A 21,024-nucleotide genomic window follows, 5' to 3' on the forward strand; every position below is an offset into this window, starting at 1 on the left:
GTCCCTCCACTTAGGTACCACCTTCTATCAATTCTTTATTGCCTAAGACACTAATTTTCATACACACACACCCCACATACATACTTAAAAAAACTAGACTTGAAATTATTTTTTATGTTAAGTATATGTAAATTAAGGGATCTACTTCCCCGATATTCTTCATTTCAAAGTGTGCAGGGCTATCTGATGATCTTGGTAATTATACTGCTTTTCTCCATGTCCTCCTTGTTGCTTGCTTTATACACCTGCCTTGGCTTGATACAAAAGATAAGAAACGCCCATATTGCCATGCCATCTCCCTTATGCTTAACAAAGGTTGCCTTACATAGTAAACATAGATTTGTTGTATTAACTACATCCACATTGTGGATGCATAATCACACGCAAATCAAAACTATTTTCAGTATAATTATTCTGATTATATTCTTATTTTTTGTTCTACACTTTACTTTTTATCAGTTATATATAGCACAAACCCAGGAAACATCTTTGTGTGTATTATCAATAAATAAAAATAAACCTACTCTACAAATAAAAGTGAAAAATTACAAAAATTACTCCCTGGATACACTTACACTATGTCAGTGTAGTTCCCTGGCTGGCCTTGACCAAAGTGAATGTAGCTGCATTGGTGATGGAAAACATCAGCTGGGAGTGTGGAGTCTTCAACACTCTATTGCAGTAGTTGTGTCAAGGCATCTCAGCATCCTGCTAGAGACCAGATTCTTATTTTTTTCTGCTTGTGATTTCTTTTTTCTTTTTTTAAAGATTAAGAAATTATTTTAAATCTGAAAGCAACTGGAAGAATGTGTTATTTACAAGTTATAACAATGCTTATTTTTGGCATTACTTCTTTTTTTGGTGGTGCTGTTTTGTTTTGTTTTTTGCTAAATTGTCCATTTATTACACTACAGTGGTTTTCACAAATTGAATGGTTATGAATTAAAATATATCTATATATATATAAACATTAGGAAGGCTATTGTAGAATAGAATAGAATTATAGAAAAGAATAACCTAAAAAATAAAGATGTTTAACTAAATGAGGAAAATGAAACAATGGAAAAGTTAAGTAATTTGTTCAAGATCACAGATTTAGTTAGGGACAAATATTGAGGTTCCATTGTTTCTTAGGCTACCGTTCATTGTTAACCCTTTTTCTTATGGAAATTTTATAGCATAAATAAGAAAATAACATAATAGACTTCAATGAGTTCATCATCCAGAGTCAACATTTGGAATGATTTGCCAAAAAAAAGTTCCTATTATTATATTAAACTTATGTTTTAATTTTTTTATTCTAAGGTATTTTATTCAACGTCTTTCAGTATGCCTTATGAGAATGTATTCGTTTATATTTGATTGTATAATTCTTAGAAGACTTTTCAGAAGATGGGCACCTTTATGCCATTTAAAATGCCTCTTTGTGCACATAACAGTGTAGTTTCAGTTTAGTAGCAGTGTGTGATCATTTTCCTTTCCCCCCAATAATTTAAACTATTTCCATTTCCTGTCATACTGCAATGACTGATATGTCTAAAACAAAGGTAAAACATAAGGATGATAATATGAAAGATTTATTTCTTACTTTATTGGGAATACTTTTATTGTTAGGTATGTTGTTGGCAGTTGATTTAAGATTTGATTTTATCATGTCAAGGAATATTTTTCTATTTATACCACACCAAGTGAGTTTTATAAAAACCAAAAATGGTATTGGATTTATCAAATATCTCTACAGGATCTACCTTAATGATTTATGTTATTTTCCTCATTTGGCCTAATGATCCTTGTTAAAAGATGGCCTGATTCTGAAACATCACATAGCAATCTTGGTATACACCCAGCATGGCCGTGCATGGCATCTGAAGTCAGAAAGCACCAAGCTGGAGTTCTGGGTTTACACTTAGCATCTGTGTCACTTTGGGCTCCGTTTTCTCATCTGTTAAGTGATCAAAGTAATAGTTACCTCAGAATTGTAAAGATAAAATTGGTTATAATATAATGTCACATAGAGACTGACTCATGTAATAAATGTCACTACATGGAGCAACCATCTTTACCATAGTGGGTAATTCATTCATTTGCTATTGAATACGTGTAAGGAGTATGCCAATTATGTCAATTGGAACAATGATAATATACATTGGCCTGTGGATTTGGGATTTGTGGATGTGTGTGGGTGCTGCATTTTACTGGCTTTGAATAAAGAAATTCTAATTTTATGAAGTTAGGTGGGTGGTTGGCTATCATTTTTTATATTGTGAAACAGATTTCTTCACTGGGAATGACCTATTTCTAGGAATTCTTTTTCCAAAGGCAATATAGCACAGTAGTAGTTAAAAATACATGGATCTGGATTCAAGTCTTGGTTCCTCAACTGATTAGTAGAGTGACTTTAGGCAACTGACTAAGCATTTTTATGCCTCAGTTATGTTATTCATAGAATGAAGATAGTAATGCCATCTCTCAGAATTGATGTGAGGATTCAATCAATATTCAGCAAATATTTATTTTGTGACCAGTATGGAACAGAATGGTGTTCAGTGCTATATTTAAAAAGATTAACTGGGAAAATAAGAAGTATTTGCTGACAATGAAATCTTATTATTAATATTATTATCAGCATTATTAATAACTGAGGCATTAAATATCTAGATCACCAAGAACTTTTTACACTGACATTTCCTTCAGTTATTTCTGTTCTAATTTTATCAGTTTCAGTTAATCCCAGATCTCTTACTCACCTATAATTAGGTGTAATTGTGGAATCTTGTGAGTAAATCATAGATTGTTCCTTGTTAGTTGTAAGTTGGAGTGCAGCCAGAGCCTGTATTAAATATTCTTCTCTCTTTCTGTCAACATCAAAGTATGTCCTTTGAGGAAAAAGAGGTTTTCTTTGTTTGTTTGTTTGTTTTGTTTTGTTTTTGCCCACTTTTCAGGCCAGCTTGGGTATTATCATTATGATTTCTAGCATGAAGTACTTTCCTAAAGCTGGCATTCTTGGGCAGCATCTTGGGTGAAATTGCTCAAAATAAAAATGTTATCATCATTAAAAACTAGATCCATGCTTACAGTCTTAGAGAGAAAAGGAAGATGACAATGCCTCAGAGGCTGATTTCAAATGACTGATATCACATGAAACGATTTTAAGAAATTTTATTTATAAATAGAAAACCTAAAACATTCGTGGAAAGAAGATATTAAAAGGGTCTGAATGCTCACCTTTTTAAGGGGGTTGAATGAGATAGAAAAAGAAATGACTAACATTAATATTTCTTATCATAACATGGAAAATTAACAAAGAAAGTCAAAAAATAAAATAAAAAATACTTCAATGAGTCAATTCATATTTAAAAATTCTACCTATTAAATTATTTTTATTATTTTATATAAGATATAGTTAATGATGGTGATTTCATCTAAGACCATTTAAAGGTTTCATATCACAGTACTATATAAAAATTGCTTTTCTTAATACAACCAAACTGGTTATAAAATTTAGATCTATATTTACTTGATTATTGATTTTGACATTTTGAAGGCTTGATCTGCTGTAAAGTTATTAATATTTATTTTTAAATATTAGGTTTATCACTATTGGGAAACTACTTTTTTATGATAATGGATATTCTAATGGATTTGATTGAAACTTTGAGGCACATCTTTCCAAAATGACAACTAATGCTAAAAATGATTTAATGAAATCTATAGCTGGAGGAAAAATAGATATTAGAGGGAAATGGGGATGCAGACTAAAGGGGACAGAGGAATGATATGGGCCCTTTCTCTAATGGCTCCTTCATTGTACAACCTCTGGGCATTTGGTGACGTCCAGAATTATAATTAAACCAAAAAGACATTGTACTTCCATTTGTGTTCCCTGGTGTCCTGAAGTGTGAGAAACTTTTCTGTGGCCCTAATGCAGGTGAAGATTTAGCCTACTAAATAATACTGAACACCTGGTCTAATTTAATGCCCATAAAAAAGTTGCTGGGCTCTGCCTAACCCCTCTTGGCAAGTTTGTCCATGTTCAAAGCGTCATAAAATTGTTAAGGATTTAAAGGCCCTAGCATATTTCATGTGCCCTCTTGTACTTCCAAGGGATCTTGAAAAGTATACAGAAGGAGGCAGTATGATGTGGTTGAAAAACATTAGTTTGGAACCAGATAGGTCTGGATTGAATGTAACTAGATATTTTAACTCTGTGACTTCAAAGAAGTTACCTACTTGCTTTGAGGTTCAGACATCCCCAGCATGATGATTGTAAGACTAATGACAGAGATATTGTGAGTATTAAAGGCGTGAAGTTTTGAAAAGTAATATATTTCTTGGTATATACAATAGCAAGCATGTTAGCATCTTTCTCTTTCCAGTAGGCTTACTAATATCACATCTAAAATGCAAACTCATTTTAGCACCTGGACTCCTTCTGAGAGACACAATGTTATTGGTCTTAAGCACACAAAACCTGGAATCTGATTGCTTGAGACCAAATCACAGCTCTGATGCTTATTAGGCATATGATTTGGGGCAAACCTTTTGACACTCAGCTTCCTCATCAAATAAATGGAAATAATCATATACATCCTAAAATATATAAACTGCTTATAAAGAGTGCCCAGCACATAAATATTTAAGAAGATTAGTTATCATCATCATTGCTATCACCACCATGATCATGCATCTGCTGAAAAATGCAGCCCTTGAATATTCATACTCATTTGGGAAGTTTTAGCACTGAGATTAAAACACAGTGAATAAGTTAGATATGGCTTCCATTGGCCTTAGAAGGATATTTGTTATTAATTTTTCAGTGGACTTTTATCTTCTCAGGTTTGATTTGTGTTCATTTTGAAAGGGCGGACATGCTTGTCAGGAGAATATGTAAGTGGAATATGAAATCACAGTATATTAATCTTGCTGTGATATTTAATAATTAAAGATTTATCTCAGATAACCCAAAGTACACTGAATACTGTTGTACAACTAAAACATAGCCTTCCTATATGGCACTGGCTTTTCAACCACTGTCAGTACAGAGCTTTAGGTGTGTGTCTTTTGTATTTCAATGGGTATCCTCTGCTCAGTTTTTGCTTCATAATAGGGAATTTTCACAGATTAGCATTGTTTTTTTTTTGTTTTGGGGGTATTTGGTTTTTTTTTGTTGTTGTTGTTTTTTGCTCAGCAGTTTCAATGACCAGCTCCACCCTAAAGTTCTCAAGTTCTTTTGCACCCAATGTATAGAGGGTCAATTATTTGAGATTGGGATGCAAGGAAAGAACTAACTAAAGAGAAGGAACAGCAAAGATCCTGAGATGGGACAGAAAATGGTATATTAATCCTAAGAAAGGCCACTGTGAGTGAGCAGTAAGGTAGAGAGAGCAAAAGCAGTTCCTCTTTTGTTAGATGGCTAATAACAACTTTTTCCAGATATTTCCTCTCAGGAGGTCTTTACTCTGTTATTAGAATCCACAAGTCTCCTCAAAATATCCTCTGGCACTTCTAGGTCAATGTGCAAAAGGATAATCTCAGGAAACCCTCAGTGGCCCCTGCTCTGGAGAAGTTAGCAATGAATATTTATCTCAAATTCAATTTATAATTTTACTTCAATTTACTGAAATTTTTTCAGAAGAATTGGATGAAGACATTCTGCTCTTGTTTGAAGTGACTTGTTCACTGGCTGAAAAATTGTCTTTTAGGAACTCAAACACTGAACCTTGTTCATTTGCTCTTCTAGGTGAACAGGGAGGTAAAAAGGTAAAAGGTGAAGAATTTTCTTTCTTCAACTAATTTGTGGAGGATACTTGAAAAACTAGTCAAGTGATTTCACACAGTAGTTTTAAGGTGAAAAGTATGTGAAGCATCTTGAGATAAAAGGGCTCTCCAGAGAATTAAGTTAACAAGACATTCTACCACACAAAGAAACAAAATGTGTTACATTAGCTTTGAAATATAAGCATATGATGATGAATCATTTTTTTTGACATTGTAGAAGTAAGTGAATTCTGAAAAATGTGGCAAGTCCCTGTTGATTTAGGAGGTCTTTACATATTACATTTCATATAGCACATTGATGAATAAAACTTAAGAACAATTTAGATGAATGTCAAAATACATACTGTAAGGTGCTACATTTTTATTAATAACTTTCCATTTTTTGATTAGAAGATTTTAAAAGTGTGCTTAGCTATCTATTTTCTAATTCCTTTATTTGTGAAAATAATATATTTTAGTTTTCTATGCATACTTTCATATCCTATTTTTATCATTATGAGAAACTCTCTAGATAATACTTAAACATGTTCATAGGTAATGCATGTATCTCTATCTTTATAATAAGTCAACATTTTTACAACTGAATCTGCATTTGTACATAAAAACATGTCTTTATACATACTTATTTCCCTCTGTGGGGCCACTGTTTCCTCTGCCTGAAAAACTCATACTCTCATTATTGATTTTTTCACATCTACAGCTCCTCAAAGAGGCTTTCCTTAATCACTCACTGCCTCTTGTAACATCCTACTTTTTTCCTTCTTGACACTTAACATACTTTATATGTTAATATAAATTTTAATGTATAAAGAAATAATGAGAGACTTAAGCTTCATAATAGCAGCAGTGCCATCTCTTTTGTTAACCACTGTTTATCCCAAACTTAGCAGAATGTCAAGAAGCATGAGGTCTATCCAAAGAGTATCCAGCCACATAATATGAAAAATAGAGACATTTTCTGAAGAAGATACAAGATACAAGAAACATCGCACATAGGACAATGACCATTCAGTCCCCTTCAAAGCAGGCACCTTGGGACCCCAGTCGCCATCAGCTGCCCTGTCGTATTTTCCTGAATCTCATCAACAGTCTGAAATCTCTTCCCTTTCAAAGTTGATTTTTAGGTTTGGGAAAAGACAGAAGTCTCAAGGCACCAAATCTGTGCTGTAGGGTGGGTAAGTCACCTGGGTGATTAGGTGTTTCACCAAAAATCTCTGCACGAGACATGATGCATGAGCAGGCACATTGTTGTGACGAAGCTGCTAATCATATATAAAAAATTTTATAAATACAAAGGCTAATTTTGTTTTACTTACAACCTAATAAAAGTTGTCCATAGCCACAGTCTTCTGAGTCATCTGAATAGTTTCCGCAGAGGAATGTTAAAGCTTAAGCAAAATTTGATCCAGATTTGTTGTTCTACTTGCTCAGTCATTTGTGACGGCCACACAGTACACATGCTCACTCAAGGGTGTCTGTCTACCCCTCTTCACTGACTAATACAGTGAAGTCATCACGGTTCACACATGCACATTCCAGTCCACTCTCCTTGGCTGCCCGGTTATTGCACAATATCTGTATTGCACAAACCGTTCTCATTATACTAACAATGGCTGGAGTTTTTCCAGGCAGACCTCATGCAGTAAGAAATCTATTTGTATTTGTTGAATGAATGAATGAATGTCATTGAGGATTAAACTCATGTGTGATATTTCCAAAATTTTAGTGTTGTTTATGCAAGCAATTCATGCAGTTTAGGAAAGTGAATGTATGTAAACACAACCAACAATGCAGTTTTAAAATTTTGAGCCCTGGAAAAAATGGTACAATGATTTGTGAAATACATTGCACCTAATAGGTACTTGATAAACATTTCTTGACATTATTTTATTTTTGTGGGAGTATTATTGTTATGTTAAGACAAAGGAAGTCATAATCATCAGGAGCCTCAGCCTAGAGAGTTGCGTTCTCTTCTTAAAACTCTGTTGTGTGTGCCAAAATTACACACATAAACATAGATTTATTTTTGATGGCTGCAGAAATGACTACTTACCACACTGGATAATGGAGACTTGCTGATTCTATAGAAAACAGTCTTTGGCGAATGCATTTCTCCATTCATATATACATATTTTCTTTTTCTAAGGATGTCAGACATGCAGTCCTGAACTAGAAGTCAGTAAGAAAGAAAAGGAGAAAGGTAGCACTGTCAGCTTTTCTCTTGGAATGCATTTCAGGTTACTGCTCTGCTTGAAGCTTATGAAAACCAAGATAGCATTATTTAACACTCAGTCCATCAAACACACTCAAAAACATGTCCTCGCTATTATTTTTCTAGTTGCAAGTCTGGATTCACAAACATGATTTAACAAAATGATATTCCTTTCAAACCAACCTTCTCATTTCACGTAAAGCTCATAAGCATTTATCAACTGAGACCTTTAAAATAATTGCATTTATTTCTTGATTTTTTTTTTATTTTTCAAAAAAATTTTTGTATAAATGCAAAGGCTAATTTTGTTTTACTTACAATCTAAGGTAACATTTGCCATGCAGAGGACTGAAATCACCATCCAAAGATATTTTGTGTATTTGTCTGAAAAATGTTGTGCTCTGTGCTATGAAAATTTGGATCATTAGAGTCAGACAGTAATTATATAATCAGCTTTCCACCAAAATGATGGTCTTGGGATACAACAAGTAAATGAAATCTACAAATAACCTCAAACCTCTCTTCTAAGAAAATCATTTTACAAAGAAGTGCCACCAACTAGCAGAATTGATAAAGCCGAATGTCTTTCCCTGTGCAGTTTCTGGTGGAGGTAATACCTAGGAGTATAATGGCCCAAAGACAAGAAATCAGAGAGAAGCAGGAAAACAAAAGTTACAGTTTTAATCAGTACCTGAAATACAATGTTTATGACATACGGTTTCCTGAATGACTATAAAATGCGAGCAAAGCTCATTTAACATTCAATCAAAGGTTTTTAAAGCAGCAATAATAAAACAAATAAAAAAATAAATGAAAATACAAGCCGTATCTGATCAGCCCATTTCACTTTGAGCAAGACTTCACAGCAGCCTGAGGCATTTGTCATGATGCCAGACCACTGGGGTAAATATTTAAACCAGAGATGTTACATAGGCCAGCAGTCAATGCCCATTTTTCTTTTTGCTCTGTTTAATTTCTACTTTTTGGTTTTTCAGAGGGGAAAAAAGCTTATGATAGAACACATTCTTTACATATAATAACACATTTAAAAATGAGTATTTCAACTTCAATGTGGTTGTTATTTCATGGGTAGAAATATAGGATTAATGATCTCAGTGAGCTGATTCTAATTCCCAAGGGTATAATTTAGCTTTATTTCATTCTATGGGAGTTATGGTATCATGCAGAGATATGCTGTTTGGACCATAGGAATATACCATGAGAAAAGGCTTGATGATGTCACTGAACCTGTGACTACACTAGAAAACCTCATAATGGTTCATGAATGTCTCTTTAAGTAGAAAGGATGATTCAGTATTGGTTCAACTAACAAACAAACTAGAAACAATTTCAAAATATCAATATTAGAGTTATTGCCCTTTTCAGAGATATACTAGTCAGTCATTTGTTGGGCTAGTTTCATCTCAACATCGTTATGATTTTTGATAGTTTTATCTAAGGAGAAATAACTTAACAAATGGACGCATTGAAGAGTTATTCTTTGTCACCAGAATTCAACCTAATCAACAAAACAAATGAGCAAAAGAGAACTAGAGACTTGGAAATAAAGAACAAACTGACAGTGACCAGAGGGGAGGGGGGTAACTGGGGAAAGAAAGGGAAGGGGCCAGGAAAGGAACATGAATAAGGATTCATGGGCACGGAGGGGAGAATTGACTATGGGAGGGGGTGAGCAATGGGGAAAAAGATGGCACAACTGTAACTGAGCAACAATAACCCCCCCCCCCGCCAAAAAAAGGAAGAACTTGTTGGCTCTTACTCTCACTTATCCCCACCAAGTCCTACACATTTGGCAAAGCAAGGGTTTTTACCGTAAAGACAAGCCCCTCCATTCCTCCTAGAGAGGAAGGGTTGTACCTTTTGGCAAAAAACCACATATGTTTACAAAAGGCCTCTCAGGTTACTCTGAGATAACAATCTAGTTGGACATGTTCTCTTTCTATCCCAAATTGGAGAATTTCTTATTTAAAAATATCATACAACCCTATAGTTCTTTTATAAATTTTGAAAAGAGTCTAAGACTCAAATTCAAATTTAGATTCCTTTAATGTGTTTCAACATCTAACTAGTTATTTCTTTTCTAAATTTTTGTCTGTGATAACTGTTTAGCTATTCACTTAGGCTTATCCTAGAACCATGGTATCACTGAGATAGAAGGGGACCTGGAGGTTGTCTGATCAAGTAGTCTCTGCTTCAGTACCAATAGCAAGATAGTTTGTCCCATATGGTTAGATACTAGAATTTTCTTTCCTGAGCCACACTATGGATTGCTCTGGCTTTGATCATATCTCAACCTTTCTGAGTATGAGCTTCTTCATTTATAAAATAGAAACACTGCTTCATAAATTGTTTTGAAAAGCAACGAGATATTATATGTTCTAACCTGTAATATTTATATAATTCAAGCATTATTTTAATCAACTTCCATCAACCTACTAAGGAGCAAACCATTTTTTTCAACTGTAAGAATAACAACAATAATATAGGAATAATAGTAATAATAATAAAACTAACAGGGCCTGAGTTGTCATTAAATGTGCTAAGAACTTTATGTATATTATCTCATCAAAAGAAATCTGCAGCATGATGAAAATGTTCTGGAATTAAATAGTGGTGATGGTTGCTCAACTTTGTAAATATACTAAAACCACCTAAGCATATAGTTTAAAAGGGCAAATTTTATGATATGTGAATTATACCTCAATTAAAAAAAAGAAAATTGTATGGGAAAGAGTCTTGGAAAATTACAAATACAGAGGTAGTCTGAAAAGTGTGAAAGATACAATGAAGAACAAGACAGTCTTTCATCAATATGGTTGAAGAATTTAGACAAGTACATATAAACTACAGCTAAGCCGTAGTTTAGTAGTAAAGTTTAGTAGTAAAGGTGGACTGTCAAGGCTTACAAAGTTTTACTAGATATTCTGATGACCAAGAGATGAGTGTAAACCTCTAGGAGGGTAATGTCACCGTTAGGATATTATTTCACGGAGTGGAAGGAGCTCTAGCACTCTGTTGCTTGGGGATGTATTGGAGAAGGTTTACTATCTTAATGAAGATATTATGGGAAAATAAAAATACAATTTTCTTAGAATGCATTAACACTGAGTGTAGTCTATCTTAGCTGGTGTCACCCTAGGTCTCATCTACTTCTGGTTCCTTGTGTGGTGCTCTGAAATATTATTAGCCAAAAAGAAAGACGTATTTTGCAGTAACCTTACTTTTGACTCAGCCCTCTGAGCATGCCTTGGTGTCAACATCTTTTCCTGCAACACAGACATAGCTGAAGTCATCTGTTTTAGGTGCCCCTCCAACTTAGGTTGCAGTATTGATATTCCTTAGCCGTTTGATTTGGGGCTCATTAGGTAAACTCTCTGAGAGGACAGAGAAAACAGCAGTTACCTTTCAGATCTGCCAGGAGTTTTAGGTAGATATATCATGTGTAGCTCAATGTCTGGCACCGAGTAAGAACTCTGATATATAGGGACTGTAAAGAGACATGGGAGACAGAGGGAACCTATCTTCGATGTCCCTGGGGGTCTTTGGCACCCCTTCCCTGCTGACGGTAATACTGCTGTCCAAATGAATGCTGGCTCGTGCCTCACAACAGGAGGCTCACTGAGACCCCTCAGAACCATCCCTGCATGATATTTCTTCCCAGAGGACAAGGAATACACTCTACATGTTTGCATTGTCCACACACCTAAGCATAACATAGAATGCATATTATATATTTGATTTTTATTTATTAGCTGAATGAATTTTTAAATTCTTTAATGGGGTAAGTGGAGTAATGGGGTAAATGCAGCCAGTTGCTCCTGGGTGAAACCCTGCCGTAGCTTTTGGTTTTTGAAATGGTGTTTTTTGTTTGTTTGTTTGTTTGTTTGTTTGTTGAGCAGAGGTGCATTTCCAGTTCAATGACAGGTTAAAATAACTAGACCAAAACCACTTGACATTCTGGACCATCTGGAGTGATAAACACGATCTCTTTCAGCCACTAGGACCTCTAAACCATTCATTTGGAAATGTGTTTGGGTTGAATTAGCAATTATCTGAATTGGTGTGTTTGTTTAGAGATTAAAAAAAAAAAACAAAGCAGGTGAGTCCCTGTCACACTCTGCACTGTTACTCCAGCAACAGCAACTGCAGGCCCCAGAGTCCCCCTTGAGCTGTAAAACCTCGGCTCCCTGCTGAGGATTAGTCTCTGGAAGAGCAAAACATAGCATTTAACCTGACTCTGATTTCAGCTGACAATGTGGAATTGGAGCACGGGAGTTGTTCTGTGTTCCGAAATGGGCACAAGCATAAGGTGCATTTGAAGACATAGTGAAGTTCTATTCAAATTGGGACCCTGGAGTATAGGACTGTATCATGTTGTATATTTTATTTTATCTATTTTATGTGCACATAAATGAAGATATAGCTGTGTCTCTAACATACAAACATATTGCAGGAAGTATACCCAAGATATTGAAAATACCATTAAATCTTAATCTTCGTTAAATTTCAAATGAATGTGTGATTGCAACTGAAATTAACCGGTGCATTAAACTACAGTACCACTTGCTAGAGCTTTCAAGTTCCTTCCCAATGTCGCCTTTCATAATGCTTCCTTTTAACTTGGTTTAATAACGTAATCATTATTCAGAAATGAGCTTTTGTGAAAAAATTAATAATTACCTTTGTCTCTATTTATTTAATGAATCCATGGAAAGACTTCATTAAATTATAAATGCTTCGTTACTGATTTTCTCATAATAGATTTTTGAAATTATGCTGTGAGCCAGTTATCCATTTCAAGGAAGATACAATGCTGAAAGATCAGAACATGTCCAGTGAAATTACTGCTGGTTTTGCTAATGCAATATTCATGAGAATTTGCTGGAGACAATCACATTTAATCCCAGAGAATAAGAATTTGAAATGAATTCTTTTAAATTGTAATTATCCATTGGTAAGAAAGTTTAACAAGTTTTATTGTTTATATAATTGAAATTATTTTCTATTCTGTCAACATGGGCAGGGTGTGTTTTGAGAATATTTATAAGTTCTGAATGGAATCATAGATTTAGTTCCTAAATATGATATTAATATTTTGTCATTCATATGCATTTTTATGTATTTGTTTTCAAAGAAAAATGGACTCTTTGGCTATCATTTGTAATTAAATTCTCTTTCAAGGATCTGAAGCAACTTGGAGTTGGGTGATAATGTCTGAATTAGGTTAGAGTCCATTACTGTTTGAGCCTACTTTGGTGGCATTCAGTTCTATTTTAGGAGTTTGAATCTATGAGATATCAAAGCTATCAGAAGTTCAAGAACAAAGTCAACATGTCCAGGGAAAGATGAACATCATTTAAAAGTCAAAAGATCTCCAAGCATTACCATCCCTCATTGTTTCTTAATAGTGTGTTTTATTGTGTTGCAAGAAAGATATTCCTGTGAAATCCGATGATTTCTGTATACTATAAAGAAGGGGAAGGGTCAACAAGGAACATGTATAAAGGACCCATGGACAAAGCCAAAGGGGGGTAGGATTGAGGGTGGGAGGTAGAAGCAGGTGGGGCAGGGGAAAGTGGTGGCAGGAAAATGGGAACAACTGTACTTGAACAACAATTTTTAAAAAAGCATTTTACATTTCATATTGCAGAAAAAAACTAGGGATAAGGTAAAGGAAATTTTTTTAGTTTTATCATTTTGTACCTTTAACATTATAACGCCTGCATTCACAGAACTTGAATCTCTTTAAGGATTAGAACTCTGATAAACAACTATTAAAGCATTTCTATCAGAAAAGATAGGAAACTAAGAATTTCTTTCTGTCAATCTGAGATAAGAAACAGGCCTATCATAGACGAGATCCTAAAACAATGGGCAACTCTATTGTTTTTCAATTCTATGTTGAAAGGTCTGATTCTTAGGATACTGCAGGCATTTAAACATGTTCTATGCAATATCTCTTCCTGACCCAGGGAAGTCCAGGGAAAGTTTCAGCACTACTTTGGTCACTCTTGAATAGTAAAAATGCCATCTGTGCACTTTTCAATATGAGAAGTATTTTTTTATATTATTGACATTATTACAAGTGTTAAATGCATCACTGCGTGGTGTGATTTGGAGCTGCCACATGCCCTGGGTGAGGGGCCAGGGTTGTTTCTTCTCTTGTTCCCATGACATTCATTTGTCTTCCGACCCCTTGTTTCCTCCAGGGATGAAGCAGGAAGGCAAAAGGCAGAAATGACCTTACTTGGCTGTTACAATAGTAGCCATCTAGCGGGTCTTAGTCTATACTTTAAACTGACTCTGGGGAACACTCTTGAGGGGGCCTTTTCGTGGGTTCTTTAGTGCTCTTAACCACATCACCGGAATTTCTTTACCCGCAATTTCCTTGAGGCAGGTAAATGCTCCTCTTTCCCTCACCCCAGTGGCTCTCCTGGATCCTGTGTGGGCTCTCTAACTAGCCCCTGCTTTGCTGGCGGTGCTCGCCCCGTCCCGTGTTTTAACGACCTCCTCATCCACAAGCAGCTGCTGGTGCAGAAACCTCTCTTTGCTCTGCCATCAGATCATCGTCCGGTCATAATCTTCCCCCTTGGACATTTCTCTGGCAAAAGTAAAATCCCAGTTTACTGACTACCCCAACCACTGCCACCAAATTCCAGGAGACAAGAATCAAACTTCCCGTTGTTGCATTGGAGTTCTTTTCCCCTGCACTTGAGATAAGGGAAAAGTAACCTTCCACCTTGGACCTAAGTACATGCAAATGCAAATTGTTTCACATCTCAGTTCTCCCCATTAATCCTCTTCTAAATGGAAATTTCCTCTTGGCCTTCCCTTTCTCTTTAAAGGGTTGGAAATGAGTCCCAGATTTAGGGTCCCAAAAGCAGTTTTCAGTGCTTTCCTTTTTAAATCTGGCTTGGGCAACTTTGTGCCTTGCTTTGTAAAGTGAAAGTAGCAATCTGTTTTTTGACTTATCTCAAGATTGCAGCTGAAACTGAGACAAAAAATAGTTTATTTTAGCATCCTCTTACATCCAAATATTAGTTGCTTACTATCCTTTATTAAATTACTTCAGGCACACATTGATGCATATGGTATAATCTGCAAGGCACAATGCAAAGTCCTGCAGTGTTCCTGCTCTAGCAGGAAAGGTAAAACAGGTGACAGAGAACATTGAGAGCTACCAAATCTGCTAAATGCAGTAAGGATGAGCCTATAGTCCCCAAATTCAGCCTAGGTAATGATTAGGAGAATAACTCATAGAGCCAGACTGCCTGGGTTTGAATCACAGCTTTTCTCTTTCTGTGTGACCTTAGCCAAGTTACTTGATCACTCTGTGCTTCAGTTTCCTTTTCTGTCAAAGGGAGATAAAATAGTATCTTTCTGGTGGGGCTATTATGATAACTATCAGAGTTAGTATTAGAATTAGTACTTAGAACACTATATAGCTGTTTGTTAAGATAGCAACAAACCTCTTAGATGAAGTTCTTGATTTTCCTGGAAAGTTATATCATGTGTTAGAATATATATACTGCATTAAATAATTTACTGAAAATGAGCAATCAGGAAGTCTACCAGAATGAGGAGATTATGAATGTTCACACAAATAAGTTGTGCAAAAAGGAAAAAAAAAAAAAGTCTTCACAGGCCCTTGGGTAAATTTTAAGTTTTATTGGAATCTCACTGTTATTTATCACCTGAATCATTTTACAAAAACTGAAATGCCTTATCTTATAATGTCGTATATTTTAAAGTAAGAATCATGAGAAATATGGTAGAAAATAAAAATAAGTCCAGGGACAACAGTGTACCAGAAGTCTAAGCAAGCTAGTAAAATTGCCTACTCACTTTGACTCTGAGTTTCCTAATAATCTTAGTTTAAAAGGAAATATGACAAAAAGGAAATATTTTAAGTCATATTGTCTGTCAATCCTAAAACAAATCAAATTTTTTAAAAATTAAAAACCATACTAATTTATTATAAGAAAAAAATCTTTTGTGGGAAGCAAGAACCAAGAAAGAGAAAAATGGAAATCTGTAGGACATGTACACGAAAGAGACAATGAGCACTGCCCCAAACAACATCTTTAAATACTTCTGTTCAATTAAGGCAGTTTTCTTTCTTTCTTTATTTTTTATTGTTGTTCAATTACATTTGTCCCCATTTTCCCCCCATTACTCTCCCCTGCCTTACTTACCCCGCCCCCGCCCTTGTCTTTGTCTATGGGCCCTTTATACATGTTCCTTGACTTAACCCTTCCCTTTCTTTCCTGTTATCCCCTCCCCTGTCCCCCCTGGTCACTGTCAGTTTGTGCTTTATTTTCTTGTCCCTGGTTCTGTTTTGCTCACTTGTTTGTTTTGTTGATTAGGTTCCACTTATAGGTGAAATTATATGGTATTCGTCTTTTAACACTTGGCTTATTTCACTTAGCATAATATTCTCCAGTTTCATCCATTCAATTAAGGCAGTTTTAGACAAGATTTTCTTATAGTAACTTTCAGTGTAAGCTGATACCATCATCTTGCCACTTAGTTCAATGATGAGAAAGAATCTGGCAAGAGATCTAAAGGACATGGTCCAAATGGTCAGGTTTTCAATATTCTGAATATAAATTTCAACAGAAATGGATGGAGTACATGTCATTTAAAATCCTTTTCCCCATGTAGCTCCTCTCAACTGAGATTTGATGAAAGGTGAACTACAGACAGTTTGAAGTTATATATGTGGACAAAGCCAAATCTACATACTTTAAAAATCAACTGAACTTGTGGTAAAAGTTGACAGCTCTGTTAGAGAATGCTTCTCAGAAACAGAGAATACAAACACACATTTTTCTTTGCCACTTTGTATTACTCAGTTCTAAAGTTAACAAGAAATTTTGTGCTTAGAATGATTTTTTTTTTGTTTTAAATGTTTTTTTATTGTTGTTCAATTCCAGTTGTCCCTATTTTCCCCCATTAACCTCCGCTGCCCCACCCACCCACGTTGCCTTGTCCATGGGTCCTTTATACATGTTCTTTGAATTGATCCTTCCTCTTCTTTTCCCTGTTATCCCCTCCCCTCTTCTCTGTGGTCACTGTCAGTTTGTTCTTTATTTCCATGTCTCTGGTTCAGTTTTGCTTGCTTGTTTGTTTTGTGGATTAGGTTCCAAATATGGGTGAGATCATATGGTATTTGTCTTTCACTGCCTGGCTTATTGTAATCAGCAATGATTTATAATACTGCTCTGCATAATTCAGAGAGGGGGTTACTTTTAGATAGCCATATCTTAGCCTAGATAAAAACTAACATTGAGGGAACTGAATTCTAATTCTAGTACCCACCCATTAAGTTTTGGACCCTCAAACAAGCCATTGTACCTTCCTGTGTCGTAGTTTCATCATCTATAAAATAAATGGAATAAGTTTCAGGCTCTTAGCACAAGATGATTTGTATGTATGTGAATGATGACCAAGAAGCTGCACTCACTAAATGCCTGCCTGTGTGCCCATATCCTTTAGAATGATTTTCTATATTGTGAGAATTTGTCAATTGTCTCTAAATAGATTTCATTGGTCTAACTTCACCAGCTATTAAAAGGGAAAATGTCAAGCCTCAATTTTTCTTGTGAAATATAAAGAGTGGATTAAAGGAGCTGTGTTACAGGACATGAAGGGATATCCTTTCACACAGGCAGCTGTGCACCTTGTCTATGTCAACCTCTGGGAAGAAGGCAGCTCAATTGCCTTGAAAGTCTGTCTTTTGGAATATCAATTATCCATGAAAGAGATGCTTCAGGTTTACCCGGATGTCAAGAACTTTTCTTCTACTATACAAGTTTGTCAGAAGTAAAATTGAAGGGAAGCAGCTGTTGTCTGAATCATGTTCTTAATCAATATCCTTCATGTAATTCTTAGTAAATGTTGACTAATCCATACAACTTTATACAACTTTCTTTCCCTCCTCCCTTCCAGCACCAAGGGAAAATTGGAGTTAAATTTAATGTTGGGACAGATGACATCGCCATCGAAGAGTCCAATGCAATCATTAACGATGGGAAATACCATGTAGTCCGTTTCACGAGGAGTGGTGGCAATGCCACATTACAGGTGGACAGCTGGCCAGTGATCGAGCGCTACCCTGCAGGTAAGCCAGTGAATGTGTATCTGGGGAAGATTTTATGGAAAACAAAGCAATGTTTTGCGTTCGTTTCACCAAATTATGGGTTTTCTAAGGAACCATCAAGTATTTATTAGACTTTAGAGTCGTGTCAATGTACTGCTGTCCTAAATTGTTCTTGATACTGTGTACCAAAGACATTTTATAGAAGAACTGGAAGGCACACGTTATCATTTGCAAACTTAGGACATCAGTGAAACCAGAAAAACGCACACATAAAAGGCGCAACATGTCATAGCTCTTTTTACTGGATCCTTGCATTCGAACAAAGGAAAGGCTTTGTCAAAAGTAACGGAGTTAAAATTTAAAGCTATGGGAAAGAATGTTAAAACATCTTTCCCTGAAAAAAATAGAACCAGATGATTTTTTTTTTTTTTTGATGATCGTATGTAGCTGAAACTCATGAAAGGTGCAGAGGGCCATGGAACACACAGAGAAATAGTAAAGGGGCTATTTATAGCACTGTAAATCAGCAGTTAGAAGAACATGTAAGTAAATGAAGTTCGTTTTCACTGTCAAATAACCATGAGGTTTCATGAGGATTCTGACATTCGTGTTACTCATTTCAAGTCTATAGAAATGAATGTGAAGCTATCATTGAAAAAATAAAAATGATGAGCTTTGTGAGCACTGCATTATTCAAACAAAGACAGGTAGATTAGAAATTTAAACCCATGTTACTTGTGGCTCAATTAAAATAACATGTTATTTTAAAGTAAAGTATGAATGAAAAGTATATAGGTATTTTACTGCAGTTATTGTCCTCTCTGCACTCTGGTACAAAAAGGATCACTTAAAACATCAGTCTCATTTCTCCCTGCTCCCGTATTAGATAGGACTTTTTTTTATGCAATAAATTTATAGCACAGTATAAAGAGTATAAAAAAATTTCATTTTGGACAATAACAGCAATTAACAAAATGGATCTATAAACGTCTATATTACAAAGATTTGTTTCTTGGAAGAAATAATTTAAAGAAATAACTAAGTTACTAAACAAAGATCAATTTTCCTTAGTACTGACTCACAATTATGGAATCAATGTCTGCAATGCCCTTTTGGACCCTTGCCGATTTATAAAATTTTACATCTCCAAGCCTCATTTCAAACCTATTTTATAAACAGTGCTTTTCAAATATTTGCTGAATTAAATGTAACACAAACTGCTCTATGACAAAATTTAGAAGCAAGAGCATTAATAACTGCCTGTTATAGTACTGACAAATAGTAGGCTCTCAGTAAGTATTTGCTGAACTGAAATCCTGGGGAATTATCTCAATTTTCACTATAATTATGAGAATACATACCTTCTGTTCCATCTATAATAAGGTGAAATGAAAAAATCTGGAAGGAAAATAATGTAAATTTTCACGCAGTGTTATATAGTGCCTGATAATCCCTTACTACATTTACTGAAATCCTGGTAGAAATATATTTTTATGATAACTATAGCCTCAATGAAAATACAGAAAAGTACATTGGTGAATTTCCTAAAATGCGGATGAATCAATACCCCTTCACTGAGAGGAAGTCATGGCAGTGGACGCCATCAATATAAAGTAGAATAAGGTCTAGGCCCTGGCCTTGGCATGCTGTTGTCTGCAAGCAATAGACCCAAACATAGAAAATGATAAATTTTATTATTATTATAGAGTGGCAGTTGCCTCTTGAAGCCCGGCTTTGTTTCACCAGTTTATGCTTTTAACTTATTTTAATTTAGTAACTTTTTCCCTCTTTCCATACTTTCCAAACTGGTATCTTTAAGAATGCCATTCTAAAGAGTGTTAATGATGACCTATAGGGGGAGAGAGGAAGTCCCACTCACAAGTTAGTTTGGGAAAGTCTGAATTAAGCTATGTTAAAATGTCTATACTGAGGCTTTATCATATTAATATTTATAATACATATCTAAAAGGGAAGTATGGTTTGCATTTTCCCAAGCACCCAAGATAATCAGAGACTAGTTTTCTAATGCATTAATGCATGTGGGTAAATATTTTATGCTTTTAAAAATTTCCATACCTCACTATTTTATTAGAGCTTATGTGATTACACAGAATCCTCATTTAACTGTGCACATACCAGATACTGTGCACTAGATATAGTTTAAAAAACTTATGGACCCTGTCTTTCTGTGGCATGCTAATATCCAATTTGAATAGCAGACTTTCAAATCAGGCAGTATTAATTAAGTGAACAAACATTTTTATATTTTTTCTAGACTACTATTTGTTTAACATGTAATGTCTTATTTACCAAGTAAATGGATGCTCAATGTAAAAAACAATATAACATATACTTTAAAATCAGAAGCTGGCAATTAATATCATAATACGAAGCAAATCTTTAGGAATAGATATTTTAGATGCAAACTTTTATATTTATTCCAAGATTCCTAGTGCCCTTTTACCAAAAACATATTTAAATATTAACAAATCAAGAGTGAGCAAAGTTGCAGTTATTCTGGAGGATACGTGCAAGTGCAACACACAGGCTGCCCTCAAGAAAACTAGAGCACCTGTGAGGAATTTGAATATATACATATATAAAAAGTTAATGATCAATATATAAAGAGCTCACGGGAGCCACCATGGTTGTCATCAAGTATTTTATTAATCATCTGCTTTGTGTGCATATCAGCATGATGCTGAGGTAGGAAATAAGCCATGAAAATTTCAAACACCCTTTTCTCTTGGAGCTTCATTGGCAGCAACTCCATGAAGGCTGATTACAAATTTAGAAGTACGTGTCATCTAGATTAAAGTTTTTAGAACAAAGTGATTTTATGTATGAGTTCAATAGAAATGTCAAGTATATCTCTTTTATATTGCTCTGTGGGATGACTATTTTTATTTAA

The 21,024-nt window shown here is 35.0% G+C and overlaps 1 protein-coding gene across 8 annotated transcripts in view; it reads left to right on the forward strand.

The window, feature by feature from the left end:
• NRXN1 (neurexin 1) overlaps positions 1 to 21,024 on the forward strand; it is a 1,065,318-nt gene that overhangs the window by 881,250 nt on the left and 163,044 nt on the right. For all 8 annotated transcript variants that reach the window (XM_054575454.1, XM_054575455.1, XM_054575456.1 and 5 more), the window contains one exon: positions 17,963 to 18,134. In XM_054575454.1, coding sequence (XP_054431429.1) covers positions 17,963 to 18,134 — 172 coding nt within the window. The remainder of the gene's footprint in view (positions 1 to 17,962; positions 18,135 to 21,024) is intronic.

The sequence above is a fragment of the Pteronotus mesoamericanus genome, unplaced genomic scaffold (assembly GCF_021234165.1).
Source record: "Pteronotus mesoamericanus isolate MK-2021 breed Mesoamerican mustached bat unplaced genomic scaffold, CSHL_Meso_final contig_291, whole genome shotgun sequence".
Taxonomy (NCBI): Eukaryota; Metazoa; Chordata; class Mammalia; order Chiroptera; family Mormoopidae; genus Pteronotus; species Pteronotus mesoamericanus.